Source organism: Scyliorhinus torazame, chromosome 19, assembly GCF_047496885.1.
Source record: "Scyliorhinus torazame isolate Kashiwa2021f chromosome 19, sScyTor2.1, whole genome shotgun sequence".
NCBI lineage: Eukaryota > Metazoa > Chordata > Chondrichthyes > Carcharhiniformes > Scyliorhinidae > Scyliorhinus > Scyliorhinus torazame.
In genome coordinates this window covers 135,101,198-135,117,790 of record NC_092725.1, presented here as the reverse complement: position 1 = coordinate 135,117,790, position 16,593 = coordinate 135,101,198, and the positions used below count along the sequence as shown (strand labels likewise).

At 44.9% G+C, this 16,593-nt stretch overlaps 1 protein-coding gene across 7 annotated transcripts in view; it reads left to right on the top strand.

Moving 5' to 3' along the window:
- foxp2 (forkhead box P2) overlaps positions 1-16,593 on the top strand; it is a 545,939-nt gene that overhangs the window by 487,677 nt on the left and 41,669 nt on the right. For all 7 annotated transcript variants that reach the window (XM_072485280.1, XM_072485279.1, XM_072485281.1 and 4 more), the window contains one exon: positions 3,997-4,160. In XM_072485280.1, coding sequence (XP_072341381.1) covers positions 3,997-4,160 — 164 coding nt within the window. The remainder of the gene's footprint in view (positions 1-3,996; positions 4,161-16,593) is intronic.

The window sequence follows — 16,593 nt, the reverse complement described above, 5'->3', positions numbered from 1 at the left end:
AAGTGGAAACAAATTGGTTTGCATTTCGAACTTGCCTCTGCTGCTAGTCAAACCTTGTATTCAAAGAGCAGCTGCCAAGGTTCACTCTTCTCTTCTCATTATAGGTGCTGGGTAACCCATTACACCAACCTTTTACAGAGAAAATACGTTAACATTTTAAATTGTTCATCTCATGAATATCACTTGTCACACTATTGAAACCATTAGTCATTAAAATTGGCAACATTTTAACATTGCAAATTATTTTTTGTCAAATGTAAATCAAGATGCGACGTGACTAAACAGTTGCTTTTGGTAGTTGAATTTTTGGAATTCCCATCTTAACTGCAGGGCATAAATTCTGACTCCCCTTCGGCATGTGGCGAAATTATTTGGGTAAAATATGAGAATAATTTAATATATGACTGAGATTCAGGCAGCAAAGCTATTTATCAAAGCTAACTGGAAATGGGTTTCTGCTCACCAGTTAAGTTTGCCTCATGGCGGGTCAAGCAAACATTGGTAGAGATGGCTTCCATGGAGAAATCCCCAGGCTAGTGCATCTCTCCATTCACACCGAAAAGGTAGTGTCATTGCCATGATTTGTGGCAGACATATAAAGTGCTTCACAACAAATTAATAGCAGAAATACAGGGTACAGTGCATGTGCATTTACTTAATAGGAAGACCTTCATATAAATTAAAATTCCACAGAAAAACATTGGCTGTGTTGTTTTGGTGGATCTGTTGTACAACTCCGTTTTTGAGTTGTACATAAACAGATATTTAATTATATGATCTTAGAAATTCCAAGGTTGGCTCAGTTATTTTAAATTATTTGGGTAAAATATGAGAATAATTTAATATATGACTGAGATTCAGGCAGCAAAGCTATTTATCAAACACAAGATAGAAAAACTCTGGGTTAATGTATTGGGTATAACTGAATTCCAAAAATACATAGATAATATAAATTTACAATTAAAACTGAAGACCTAAATTAATTTCTCTTGGGGGCAGAAGGAGGTGAAGTCATCTCATCCTGGGTGCAAAATCCATGTTTGTTTCTATATTCATTAATTTGATATTTTTAGTCTGATAAAATCAGAGTGCTTACTTGCATGTACTTTAAGCTAAAAATAACCAGCAAAGAAAGTTTGGGAATACAAAGTGTCGATGGCAGCAAGGAAGCAAACTTCAGATTTGCTTATTAAAACCTTATTGAAGTCTCAATCTCCCTCATTTTAAGTGGAAGAACATTTCAACTTCATATGACTTTTTATACTCAGCCCATCGGAGGCTGAGGGGGAGCATTGCTATTTTACATTCCTTGCAATTGATATAATTTGTCGTAACAACCAGTATGTAGTGTCACTTCGGCAGACAATGGTAAGTGTGATTCTGCAAGTGAACATGAAGGAGAGACAAAATATGATCATCGATTAAATCCAACATTGTGGGACAATCCATGAATATCTTAGTTGGTTTCCTTGACGCGAAGCATATTGGAGAAAATGGACAGTGACATGACTGACGATTGTTTATTAAGTGTCCATGTTTGATTTAACTGATGGGTCTTTTGTCTGCATATATGGTGGTTACAAATCTTGTACATCTCTTGCATGCATCTGAGTTTCTGAATAAGCTATTTTCAGTCAAGTCCTAATGAGCATCAGAGTACACATTTTGCTTTACCCTGATCCTGAGGTTAAGACGTGCTGCTTAATGTTAACTAAATATCATGCACACATACCTAGATCAGTTATCACCTAGGCATGTAGCATCGACCAAACTAGTTAGATAAGTGACCTAGAAGTAAAAGACTGAATTATGAATGAGAAGATTCTTGTGAACGTGATAAGGAACTTGGAAGTTGTACTAAATCTTATTGGTTTCTCAGTCACACCACTAAACCACTAGAGATTCTCCTGTCTCAATGGAATATTTCCAGGGAAGGAGTGGAGTGGAAGACTCTTAATAAACATATAGGTTTCCAAATATACTTCAGCAAATTGAAGTGTGATTCTGTCAACCCATTCTTTAAAAGGATAAATAATATTTGCGCTGTGATTTGGCACCTGATTATGGAATCAATACAGATGTACACCAGTGAAATGGTATGTATGTAGAACAAAATAATTTCATGATATACATCTTCTAATTAGGTATATCGATGAATAATGGGTATGTGAATGTTGCGACTTAGAAATGAAAAGGAGAATGGGATGCTGTGTCAAGAAGAATTGCAAGCTTAGAGCTGTGAAATGAGAAATGTAAGATAAGCAGATTATGGATATAGAGGTCAATACAGTTTAACAAATTAAAAGAAAGTCCATCAGACCTTAAGACCATAAGACATAGGAGTGGAAGTAAGGCCATTCGGCCCATCGAGTCCACTCCACCATTCAATCATGGCTGATTTCAACTCCATTTACCCGCTCTCTCTCCATAGCCCTTAATTCCTCGCGAAATCAAGAATTTATCAACGTCTGTCTTAAAGACACTCAACGTTCTGGTCTCCACCGCCCTCTGTGGCAATGAATTCCACAGACCCACCACTCTCTGGATGAAGAAATTTCTCCTCATCTCTGTTCTAAAGTGACTCCCTTTTATTCTAAGGCTGTGCCCCTGGGTCCTAGTCTCCCCTGCTAATGGAAACAACTTCCCAACATCCACCCTATCTAAGCCATTCATTATCTTGTAAGTTTCTATTAGATCTCCCCTCAACCTCCTAAACTCCAATGAATATAATCCCAGGATCCTCAGACGTTCATCGTATGTTAGGCCTACCATTCCTGGGATCATCCATGTGAATCTCCGCTGGACCCGCTCCAGTGCCAGTATGTCCTTCCTGAGGTGTGGGGCCCAAAATTGCTCACAGTATTCTAAATGGGGCCTAACTAGTGCTTTATAAAGCTTCAGAAGTACATCCCTGCTTTTATATTCCAAGCTTCTTGAGATAAATGACAACATTGCATTTGCTTTCTTAATTACAGACTCAACCTGCAAGTTTACCTTTAGAGAATCCCAAGTCCCTTTGCACTTCAGCATTATGAATTTTGTCACCGTTTAGAAAAGTCAACTTTTGTTACCTGCTAACTCTTGAGAAAAGTGCAACCCTTGCTTTTTGGTAAATGATGCAAGTTGTAAATGGAGGCACTATTGTGATTTTCAAAGTCAACCATGAATTAATTAATTTCCAATATGGACCTAACAAATAATTACCCTTTTCACTATGTACTTGAGTGTTTTTTTTAATCAGAGGAAACATTGCATCCACTACCACAGCAATTTTAGAGAGAATTTTTCATGAAAAATATTAAGCAGCCACCAATCTGCTGGCTACTTTATAGGAAAGGAAAATGTTAATACCTGAAGTTTCTAATAAACTAATTGGCGAACTTTATGAAGAGTATTATCTTTTGCAGAATAGCCACAAGAGACATTGAAACAAATATCTAGCTTAACACCACAAGCATGTACTATGTAAGAGTATTGTAACATGTATTTTACCTAATCATTTGATACAGGGACATTGCAAATGAATTACGTAAATTACTCAAAGTCATCTTGATGTAGAATTATGGGGCTGGAATGAAGAATATCTAAAAGGAATGGTCGTAGCACTGTAAAAATAAGAAATATGCTCTCAGTCTGTTTCTTTTACAGAACCAGCTATTGCCCTTTGCAAAGTATTGTTTTAAAGTGTATAGGTTTAAGCAGTTGAAATATTAGCAAGAATGGCTACAAAGTAGTGATATCTTTGCCTATTTAGGCTGTATTTTCAATAGAAGGGATATCGTTTCCAACTAAATTAAATGAAATTTTACTTTGATCACTGTAACTATTTAATACCAGATTGATACCTAATTATAATATTGTCAATATTTGTACACTAATTTTCATCTGAGGCTTTTCACAAGACAGTCCTAATCAAGCTTGTAAAATCTGTCAACCTAAATGTAGACTTGAAACAATTATGCTGATCAATTGTTTTATGGTTTGTTTTTTTCTCAGGCTGCACTTGCAGAGAGCAGTTTACCTTTACTTAGTAACCCAAGCCTGATAAACACCACCTCCAGTGGCTTATTGCAGGCAGCCCATGAAGACCTTAATGGTTCACTGGATCACCTTGAAAGCAATGGGAATATTAGCCCAGGATGTTCTCCACAGCAATACACGTAAGAATCTATGACACTGAGATGCTAGGTGTATTGACAGGCACAAAGACGTATTTTGTTCACATTTCTTTCATTATAAAAGCATAATTGGGAGATCTGGCTACATTCTACAATCCATATCTGTCTTCCATCTACAATGTGTGTGTTTATTTATATATATATATATATATATATTATATATATTGGCCAGCTAAGTATTTTGCACCTTGTTGTTGATGTCAAAAAATTATTCTGCATGAACAGAAGTGATTACATATTCAACTTTAATTACTGGCAGTCCTATGTTGGAGGGTTTTATATTTATGTTTTATGCAAAAGGCTACTGTTCCAGTTAATATTTTGCAGCTAACTATGTGATTGATTATGTTAAAATCCTTTCCAGACCATCTTTTAATGGACAGTGAGAGTGAAATCATTAAAAATTAATGTTCTGTGGGTTTCGGAAATATGCATAAAGCTTTGAAAAGCCAGGTCCTAATCAGTGATGTCAAACATGCGGCCATTCTTTGTTTACTGACTTCAGTGGGTGAACTTGTCGAGAGGATTCCCTTTAACTGATGACAATGGAGCCACAAGGCAAAAGCGGTCATCTTTTCAGAATATTAATATCGCCACTATGTGTTAAGAATACAGATATTTACAATAGCATCTCCATTTGTCAACCTAACCGGCTTAGTGATTATCAGGAGACTATGATTAACTTTTAAATGTGCTCATGTTAAAAGTTTTTTTTATATTTGGATGCACTGGTCACACATGTAGGCTATTACGTGTCTGAGTAGCTTCATACAAAAATATTTGAGGAGAGTCAAATGTCAGTCTATTGCTACATGTTAGGGTATTTCAATCACAAATTTAATAGCAAATTTGAAATAAACGTAATTTCAAGTCGCAACACAATTGAATTAACAAACAATTTATAAAAAATACCTGAAACCTTTTAATTAGTTACCAGGTTTGTAAATGTAATCACAATTACTCTTTATTAATATGCAGCAAATACAATTGGTTAACTAACATAATCCATAATTCCCCACTTTAACTTGCCCCGAACCTATATATTATCTATCTATACATACACACACACCACAACCAAACAGAAAGTGGAAGAGGGGGGTGAAAATAATAAGGATGAAAGTAAAAAGGTGAGAGTCGTTTGTTTCAGATGGTTGTTTCTTGCATCTTTCTTCTCTTCAAACTTTACTTTCAGTTCAAGGTTTTCACTGTAGATTCATTAAGTTTCAGAAATTCTGCAGCTTTTTTGGAGAGAACACGAGGGAGAGAGTATGTCCTTTCCTTTCAGCATCCAGGATTCACGCTCTACTTTCCTTAGGTCTCTGAAAATCATCTCACTCAGGCAGGGTCCAATCACTACCTGTTGCCGGACAGAATACAGCCTTTTGGCCAATTCATTGGCCACCAGCCAACCAATCAAACCGACTCCCACCCCATCTCTCGACTCCCACCCCATCTCTCGACTCCCACCCCATCTCTCGACTCCCACCCCATCTCTCGACTCCCACCCCATCTCTCGACTCCCACCCCATCTCTCGACTCCCACCCCATCTCTCGACTCCCACCCCATCTCTCGACTCCCACCCCATCTCTCGACTCCCACCCCATCTCTCGACTCCCACCCCATCTCTCGACTCCCACCCCATCTCTCGACTCCCACCCCATCTCTCGACTCCCACCCCATCTCTCGACTCCCACCCCATCTCTCGACTCCCACCCCATCTCTCGACTCCCACCCCATCTCTCGACTCCCACCCCATCTCTCGACTCCCACCCCATCTCTCGACTCCCACCCCATCTCTCGACTCCCACCCCATCTCTCGACTCCCACCCCATCTCTCGACTCCCACCCCATCTCTCGACTCCCACCCCATCTCTCGACTCCCACCCCATCTCTCGACTCCCACCCCATCTCTCGACTCCCACCCCATCTCTCGACTCCCACCCCATCTCTCGACTCCCACCCCATCTCTCGACTCCCACCCCATCTCTCGACTCCCACCCCATCTCTCGACTCCCACCCCATCTCTCGACTCCCACCCCATCTCTCGACTCCCACCCCATCTCTCGACTCCCACCCCATCTCTCGACTCCCACCCCATCTCTCGACTCCCACCCCATCTCTCGACTCCCACCCCATCTCTCGACTCCCACCCCATCTCTCGACTCCCACCCCATCTCTCGACTCCCACCCCATCTCTCGACTCCCACCCCATCTCTCGACTCCCACCCCATCTCTCGACTCCCACCCCATCTCTCGACTGGTCTGCAAGATTATGAGTGGCATGGACAGAATGGATAGTCAGATGCTCTTTCCTACGGTAAGAGAGGCGGCCTGGGGGCAGGGGAGGAGTGGGGCTCCTGCACTGGGGGGGGGGTTCCGATGGGGTCTGAACCACAATCGGTGCCCACCGATCAGCGGGCTGGCCTCTCTAAAGGAGGACCTCCTTTCCTCCGCCGCCCCGCAAGATCCATCCGCCATCTTCTTGCGGGGTGGCCTCTGGGATGACAGCAACCGCGCATGTGCGGGTGACGTCATTTACGCGACGCCGGCCGCGTCATTGACACGGCGTCAAGGCCCAGCGCGCGTAAAATACACGACGCCGCTCCTAGCCCCCCGGGGGCGGGAGAATAGGGGGCTGGGAGCGGCCTCCGACGCTGGAGTGAAACATTGGTTTTTACTCCGGCGTCGGGACTTTGTCTCCATTTCAGAGAATCGCGCCCGCTATGTTGCAACTTCTTGAATTCCTCATTCCCTCTGCTGTTTGACTTAAAGATACATGTCCATTAATCATCCATGGATCAAAATTATAATGGCAAAAATAAAGAAAGGGGGAATAAGGGAATCATCAGGACGGACCCCTGCACTCGTGAGTTTCATTCACTAAATTGTAGTGGTAGGATTCTCCTCTTTGTATCCAAATCCCCCCCCCCCCCCCCCCACCCCCCACCCCCAGCTCTGATCCAATTCACTTGGTAACATGCAATGCATGGCGGTCTCCTGACAGGATTGACATTGCCAAGAGTGGGCCTGCCATGCCGTCTTCGGGATGTGCCAAAAGTAATACAGAGGGACCAACACTGGCGCTCCATAAGAGGCAAGGGCAGAATTATAGAAATACCCTCAAACTGGCCAAGACAAAGACCAACTTATTGGAGGGGGGGGGATGAAAACAGTGAGGCCTCTCACTCCATGGGTGTACCTCAGGGTTGTCATTGCCGATGTTCACTGCCTGCCACTATTTTCCGTGCAACAGCTCCAAAAAGCTGTTCACACGTGGAAATGGGAGTGAACTCCAGCAGGCACCCAGCCCTACAGCTTTGCTACCATTTGCACCCGCTGAGTGTGGAAGGAGAGGCCAGTGGCAGCCCCAATAGAAGTCAGGGTAATTAAATAGGAATAAGGAGGCAATAACTTGTGTAGGCCTCGACAATTGCATTTTCCATCACATTTTAGCCGCTTTCGGGATTTAGCAAATTTGCACACGTTGGCTAAGGAGAATCCAAGTCGGAATTAACGGCTGGAGAATTCTGAAGATTTTCTTTAAAGTATGTTCTTGATAAATGGTTTACAACAATGTAATAAAAAAATAATACTGCAAAGTAAAGTTTTTTCCTTTATGTATTTGAAGAACAGGTTTAGGACCATTATACAAATTTTAAATATATGAAGAATATTCTATTTTCATTTAGTTACTTAATTCTTTTAAGATTGATTTTAATTTCCCCAAATTACCATACATTAGTCCTATTCCCCTGTAAAAGGTGCTAACATTGGCTGGCTGACACTTCGAACAGCGGCTGCTTCAGATGGTAGACAGAATGCAATACGTGAGTTGGGAAGGATTCTTTGGCATTCATAAATTGCCACTGCCCGATTGTCATTTCAGGGAGGATTATGGCGTGCGCTCTTCGATCATTCTGCAGACCTTTCAGCCTAAGAAGCCGAGCAAAATGAAGTTTCAAATTAACCTTGTGGGGCCAAGAAGTGCCCCCTTTGGGTCTAATCAAATAATCTGGCTGTTGCAGGCGTAGTACCCTGGCATCTCTGTAATCGCAACATGCCCCTCTCTGTAGGAAAGGTAGATTAACATTCTCCTTGATGTCAAGTGATATGCAACTGGAAATCAAGCTGCAATTTTCTAAATGGATGCTGGATATTGTGCATAATATTCTTTGAAACCTATGACTGAACATTCTATTTTCCTCCAGTGGGTCACGTCATTATGTGGCCAATTTAGAATTTGGTTCAAAATCTCCTTTAAATTAGATTTCACTCAGATTGATGACCTACTCTCATGGCTGACAATGCGTGGTATTCAAATGTGATTTTTGAGAATGTGATTTCATGAGTAACAATAAAAAGGTCTGAGGCATTGCCAATTCGCCAGCAGTTTCAAATCTCCAATTCGATTCAAGGAGTTAATGAGAGTTCTTACTTAGCGTGGCCAATCCACCTACCTTGCACATCTTTGGGTTGTGGGGGTGAAACCCACGCAGACACTGGGAGAATGTGCAAACTCCACACAGACAGTGATCCAGGGTCGGGATTCGAACCCGGATCCTCAGCGCCATAGGCAGCAATGCTAACCACTGTGCCACCGTGCTGCCCTCCAAGTACCACTGTGCCACCGTGCTGCCCTCCGAGTACCAAAGTTGTTCATCTATTTGGTAGCTGTGGATATTTTGGTGAAGTGGCTGAGCAGCAACAAAGTGCCCTCTTTAATAATTTGCCTCTTAAGTACTGATAAACGCTGTAATAAAACACCCAAGAGCGCGTTCTTAGTGAGCCGTGAAGAACAACATCCTAGTATGCCCGAAAGTTTGGAAGCATAGCAATACGATTTGGAAAGGATTCACTGTTGGTGGGTTAGATAATCTGGCTGGAGGTCTTCAAGAAAGATGCATATCTTGAAGGATGCAATGGCAATGTATGTATATTACTTTAAGAAGTCTCACAACACCAGGTTAAAGTCCAACAGGTTTGTTTCGATGTCACTAGCTTTCGGAGCGCTGCTCCTTCCTCAGGTGAATGAAGAGGTCTGTTCCAGAAACACATATATAGACAAATTCAAAGATGCAAGACAATGCTAGGAATGCGAGCATTAGCAGGTGATTAAATCTTTACAGATCCAGAGATGGGGTAAACCCACGTTAGGTGTGAATTGTGTCAAGCCAGGACAGTTGGTAGGATTTCGCAGGCCAGATGGTGGGGGATGAATGTATTGCAACATGAATCCCAGGTCCCGGTTGAGGCCGCACTCATGTGTGTGGAACTTGGCTATAAGCTTCTGCTCGGCGATTCTGCGTGGTTGCGCGTCCTGAAGGCCGCCTTGGAGAACGCTTACCCGGAGATCAGAGGCTGAATGCCCTTGACTGCTGAAGTGTTCCCCTACTGGAAGGGAACATTCCTGCCTGGTGATTGTCGCGCGATGTCCGTTCATTCATTGTCGCAGCGTCTGCATGGTATCGCCAATATACCACGCTTTGGGACATCCTTTCCTGCAGCGTATGAGGTAGACAGCGTTGGCCGAGTCGCACGAGTATGTACCGCGTACCTGGTGGGTGGTGTTCACACGATTAATGGTGGTATCCATGTCGATGATCTGGCACGTCTTGCAGAGATTGCCATGGCAGGGTTGTGTGGTGTCGTGGTCACTGTTCTGAAGGCTGGGTAGTTTGCTGCAAACAAATGGTTTGTTTGAGGTTGCGCGGTTGTTTGAAGGCAAGTAGTGGGGGTGTGGGGATGACCTTGGCAAGATGTTCATCTTCATTGATGACATGTTGAAGGCTGTGAAGAAGATGTCGTAGTTTCTCCGCTCCGGGAAAGTACTGGACGACGAAGGGTATTCTGCGTCATGATGCTCCACTTCTCCAGCTTCCACCCTAAACATATTAAAGAAGCCATCCCCTATGGACAAGCTCTCCGTATACACAGGATCTGCTCTGACGAAGAGGAGCGTTGTGAAACAGAATTTACAGACGTTGAAAGATGCCCTCGTATGAACGGGATATGGCGCTCGACTCATCGATCGACAGTTCCAACATGCCACAGCAAAAAACCGCACCGACCTCCTCAGAAGACAAACATGGGACACAACTGACAGAATACCCTTCGTCGTCCAGTACTTTCCCGGAGCGGAGAAACTCCGACATCTTCTTCACAGCCTTCAACATGTCATCGATGAAGATGAGCATCTTGCCAAGGTCATCCCCACACCCCCACTACTTGCCTTCAAACAACCGCGCAACCTCAAACAAACCATTGTTTGCAGCAAACTACCCAGCCTTCAGAACAGTGACCACGACACCACACAACCCTGCCATGGCAATCTCTGCAAGACGTGCCAGATCATCGACATGGATACCACCATTACACGTGAGAACACCACCCACCAGGTACGCGGTACATACTCGTGCGACTCGGCCAACGCTGTCTACCTCATACGCTGCAGGAAAGGATGTCCCGAAGCGTGGTACATTGGCGAGACCATGCAGATGCTGCGACAATGAATGAACGGACATCGCGCGACAATCACCAGGCAGGAATGTTCCCTTCCAGTCGGGGAACACTTCAGCAGTCAAGAGCATTCAGCCTCTGATCTCCGGGTAAGCGTTCTCCAAGGCGGCCTTCAGGACGCGCAACCACGCAGAATCGCCGAGCAGAAGCTTCTAGCCAAGTTCCACACACATGAGTGCGGCCTCAACCGGGACCTGGGATTCATGTCGCAATACATTCATCCCCCCACCATCTGGCCTGCGAAATCCTACCAACTGTCCTGGCTTGACACAATTCACACCTTTAACGTGAGTTTACCCCATCTCTGGATCTGTAAAGATTTAATCACCTGCATTTAGATGGACCACTTTTGGAGCCTTGGTAGTGTTTACTGGAGATACATACTGCCTGTATGTTTAAAGACCATCACATAACAGGAGGGCATGGCGTGTAACAGGTGGTAGAATATGAAGTACTCAGGACATCACGCCATAGGTTCTGGTTGAGGTTATGTGTGGGAAATTTAGAGACATTAGGGAGGATTTTATGGAACCTACAAGGGCAGAAAATGTAGCGGGCTTCGGCAGGATGTGAAATTTTGATGTTGCGATGCAGAGATAGTCAGCGGTGTGTCTGTGGCATGTTGGCATTATGCCTAATTACCCACCTCTGGCGAGTTCATATCTGTAAAACATTTGCACACCGTGAATACTCAATTCGCGCAAGGCAGTTTTTAATGAAGTCGGCACGGTAGCACAGTGGTTAGCATTGCCGCTTCACAGCGCCATGGTCCCAGGTTCGATTCTCAGCTTGGGTCACTGTCTGTGCGGAGTCTGCATGTTCTCCCAGTGTCTGTGTGGGTTTCCTCTGGATGCTCCGGTTTCCTCCCTCAAGACCCGAAAGACGTGCTTGTTAGGTGAATTGGACATTCTGAATTCTCCCTCAGTGTACCCAAACAGGTGCTGGAACGTGGCGACTAGGGGATTTTCACAGTAACTTCATTGCAGTGTTAATGTGAGCCTACTTGTGACAACAATAAAGATTATTATCAAGTTAATGGCGCACAAGAATCTGGTTGCACTCCACTTTCTATCATTTACAGGTGGCATGCACCAGTTGGCTTTATGCATTTGAGGCAGAGGTGAGCTGTTTCCCATGTTGAACTATGTGGCATAAGGCGGTGGGTGTCAAAACGTTGGTGTTCACGTACAGGGAGGTGTGGTGAAGGAAAGGGCTTTAGTGTTGTAGGTGTGGTGGTGGTGGTTCTGTAATGGATTGGGTGGGGCTTAAGGCACAGATTGAAAGATGGATGAAGTGCCTAAAGAGTGGGATTGGTGCTAGCAATGGTGGGGTCTTGAGGGTCGCGTTGAGGGTGCTGGGTGGTGGAGGAAACAGTCAAAGGGGAAAGTTCTACTTGGTACGGGAGCAGGTCCAGAGTCTTGGTAGTGTATTGGAAGACATGAGGTAGGTCACAGAGGCACATGAAAGCATGCATTAAGATCATGGGAGGGTTCAGTGTCAGAATGGGCATTGGGGTGGTCACACACGTTGGTACAAGAGGGAGATATAGCATGTGAAGGCAAATGGTAATAGGGTCTAGTGGAGGGGGGGGGAGGGAATTAGAGTTATGGAAAGGTTACTTTATGGGGGGGGGGGGTAAAGGTAATGGGCACAAGTGAGAAGGTAACGGGGAGGATAGAAAGCACAGAATCGAGTTTGGAATGTAACACACACCAGTGTCTTTTTTTCAAGCATAGCCTTTCTGAATATAAAATAGATTAAAGTGGGAGGAAGGTTGTTTTGGGTGGCTGGGGTCAATATTGTGTACAATTGGACAATAAACGGGGCCCCCTAATGGGTTGTTAAGAGATGAGAAACCTGGATGGGCTCTTTCTCACATGTAGGCTGCAATGCCAACAGCAGGTAGCACCCGAGGGGGAGGATGGTTATGGACACAGACATCCAGGGAAGGCATCGGCGAAGACAGGACCTATTGCATTAACGCATCCAGAGGACAAGAACAAACTCCCTCCAAATGTCAGAGGTAATGCCAAGGAAACCAAAGGGTGTCCTGGGAAATGCTCACCGAGATATGCTGATCAAGACGCGAGACCATGTGGATTTAGTGGGAACCCCACGTCAGTGGTTACAGTGGTGCTCAGTTTCTACATAGTGATGGCTTCCAGGGCGTGACGAATAATAAGTTGTGGCAACTCACTGGCTTCCACACTTGGGTACATAAAGGAGGTGACATTTTGTACACTTCACCACTGATAAAGAACAGTACGAAGTCTTACAACACCAGGTTAAAGTCCAACAGGTTTTTTTCGAATCACATGGCAGTGACTCCTTACTGTCCTCACCCTAGTCCAACACTGGCATCTCCACAGCACTGATGAAGAAAGCCAGGCTGGAAGGTCAACTGTGGTTAGTTTCAAAAGCTAGGTTTTCTTGAATGCAAGGTGTCATTGACTCCATCCACAAGAAAAGTCAGCTGCATTTGTAAATTCTAAAGGGCTTCACTGCATGAACGTACAACTGATGTGCGACCGCAGGAGAAGAATAATGCAGGTCTGTGCTCGTTTCTGAAGGAGCTGCCATGATGCAGCAATCTTGTGCAACTCATGGCTCCGAAAACCCAGGTTGATGGATTAATCCATGGTGAGAAGGGCTCTCCCTCATATAGATGGGAGACAACCCAGAGTGAGGCAGAGAAGGGCTACACTCAAGCTGATGCATTCCTAGAGCCAACATCGGGTGTACCATTATACTTCTTAAAAATGCCCTTCCACTGCCTTGACCAGTCTGGATGTCTGGATGTGTTCTTCAGTAGGTATCCTAGAGGAATAGTAGTGTCCACTGTGCACTGTACAACCTGGCATTACAACCTGGACAGATGTTGCAAGGGGAAGAGGGCAAAGAAGTTGAGCCCTGCTCAGATGATGAGGGTTTTTTAGAGCATGGTGAGCAGGCCGCATATCCAAATGAAACTCTCGTGAACGCCAGAGCTATGGGGAGATATGCAAGTGAGGCCAGGGACAACTCAATCATCACAAGGTTTGCACAACAATAATGCATCTGCATGACCACCGCTCTATCGCAGGACCTCCATCACCTTCCTGCTGTATAGACCCAGCCCTGCCATCCTCCCATGATGAGGAAACTGACGACCTGCATCCTCTAACCCCAGAATAGAATGAGGAGCAGAGCTGTATCACACCACACTCACTAGTGCGAGTGTTGGTATCAAGGATATCTTAGGGGTATATGGACATCCATATAACAGCCTGCCTTGCCCAATTATTCTGATCCAGCACCACCTTTGGATGCAACGGTACTTGTCCGATTTATTCCCACAAAGAGTGAAAGGGTATTCTGAATGTATAGATAGGGTAACAGCTGTGTCTGCTTTGTAAGCAATGTTCCACAGAATTATCATCACAGAAATGAAAATTTACATGAACGTTCAATAAAGAATGCATGAAAAATGCCTGAGACATGGCACAACACATGGGCTCTCCATTAACCATGTAAAGTTGTGCACATTCCCTGGCATCTCCACCATATTTTCTCCTAGTCTTTGCTGTATATCCAGCAGCCTTCTTGATGTTGCCACAACCAGAGGCCCATCATCAGTGCGGGGCACTGCAGGGTCTGATCCACAGCAGTTCTTTGATCTCCTGGGGACCTAGCCGTCACATCCTCGCTCAGCTGGTGGGGCATGTCTGTGGTGGTACTCACCAGATTGTGCTCCCAAGTCGATACGCAACCCCTCCCTAAACCATCAGGGTGTAACTGTACTGGCGGAGGTTGACGAGGCATTTGACTGTGCATACTCGGAGGTACAGGCTTCTCTGTCTCAGAGCTGAAGACTTTGGGCCCTTCTCCTAGCTGCAGCCTGGTCCTTGGCTGGCGATGATCTGCAGTGGAGAACAGAACAAATCAAATTAAGAATCATCACAGTTTGAGCACTTCATATTTCATCGCCTCCATGCCGTGTGCCTACATACTACAACCAGAATGTAGTACTTTTCCTTCTTATTCTTGGTTGGTACAATTTGTTCACTGCCACCAATCACTCTTGTCCAATCTCCATTGCCTCCTCTTCACCTTAAGTCAGGAACTCCTCCTCCTGCGAGTGGCCTCTCCCTGCCATGTGCATCTGCATGTCCTGTATGACAAAGTACAGAGTTAGTGACACGTCAAGTGACATTTAACCCCTTGTCTGCTTGTATCCCCATCATGCATAGATATGTCATTCACATGTTGATCCACGCTCCTTGGCCTTTATTGCCATGTGGCACTAAAGTTGATCATGCATTAGCTCTTCTCCCTTTGCTGCCCACTCACACATACATACTGACCACATTGATGACCACAAGAGAGACTCCTATTGAAGATGCAACATTTGCCAGTGCAAATCGGAGGAGGTCATTGATCTGTTTCTAGCACTGGATCCAGGTTTGGCGCATGACCCTAGGTTTGCTCACCACCTCTACCACCTTAGTCCAGACTGCCATCTTCAGGAAAGAGCACCTCCTGTCTTGCCCTGCTGGCGTGGAGGATAATGTACAGGGAGGCACCGCTGGTCCATAGAGCTAGTCTGCTTTGGCAGTCAAACATTTTAAAATAATGTGGCACTCTCAATCAGTGAATGGTCACCTGACTGAGGCTAGCTTTCAATTCCAGAATTTTGTATTAATTAATTGAATTGATTAATTAATTGAATGGAAATTCCACCAGCTGGTGTGGAGGGATTGTGAACCCGTGACCCCAGAGCATTAGCCTGGGCCTCTGGATTACATGTCCATTACGGTAGCATGACACCACTGTCAGTGACCCCCGCCAATAGCAGGCCCTCCAACACAAGAGAAGCTGCAGCTCGAAGTTCAGTGAAGAGAGAGAAGGAGCCTCTATTTTCAGGCACCTTATTTGCACATCGAGCACAGGCCTGTGGGTCTGTAATTGGGAGCCCCCCCCCTCCAGGCAGCTAGGCACAGAGTGGCTGAAGGCCGACAGGAAAATGAATGTTCTCCATTGGCTGCCTGTTACTTGTAAGCATACAGACCCTCGCTGCGATAATGGCACGGGGCCGGATGGTGCCGGCACACTGGCAGACAATGGGAATTTTCCCACCTGTCCTCCTCTGTAGAGGGTTAAAATCCTGCCCCACTTTAGGAGATGTAGAGATGTTTAGATAGTACAAAGGAGTCTTAACGAGCCAATGAATATGTTACCGAATGTCACAGAGGTTTACAGCACAGAAAAGGCCATTCGGCCCATCACATCTGTATCGGTCAAAAACAACCACCAAAGTATTCGAATCCCAATTTTCCATAACTTGGCCCATAACCTCTAATATCTTGGCATCGCAAGTGCCCATCTAAATACTTCTTAAAATGTTATGAGGGTCTCTGCCTCCACCACCCTTTCAGGTAGCGAGTTCCCGACTCCCACCACCCTCTGGATGACATTTCTTTCCCCTCACATTCCTTCCACACCTCCTGCCCCTTACCTTAAATCTATGTCCCCTGGTCATTGGTCCCTCCACCAAGGGGAAATGTTTCTTCCCGTCTACTCTATCTATTCCCTTCATAATTTTATACATCTCAATCATGTCCCATCTCAGTCTTTTCTGCTCTAAGGATAACAACCCCAGTCTATCCAATCTGTCTTCATGACTAACTCTCCAGCCCAGGCAACATCCTGGTAAATCTCCTCTGCACCCTTTCCAGTGCTATCCCTTCTGTAATGTGGATTCCAGAACTGCACACTATACTCAAGCTGTAGCCAAACCACCACTTTATACAGTTGCAGCATAATCTCCCTGCTCTTAAACTTTATGCCTTGGCTAAAAAAGGAGTATACCATCAGCCTTCTTAACCATTGTATCCACCTGCTCTGCTACCTTAAGGGACC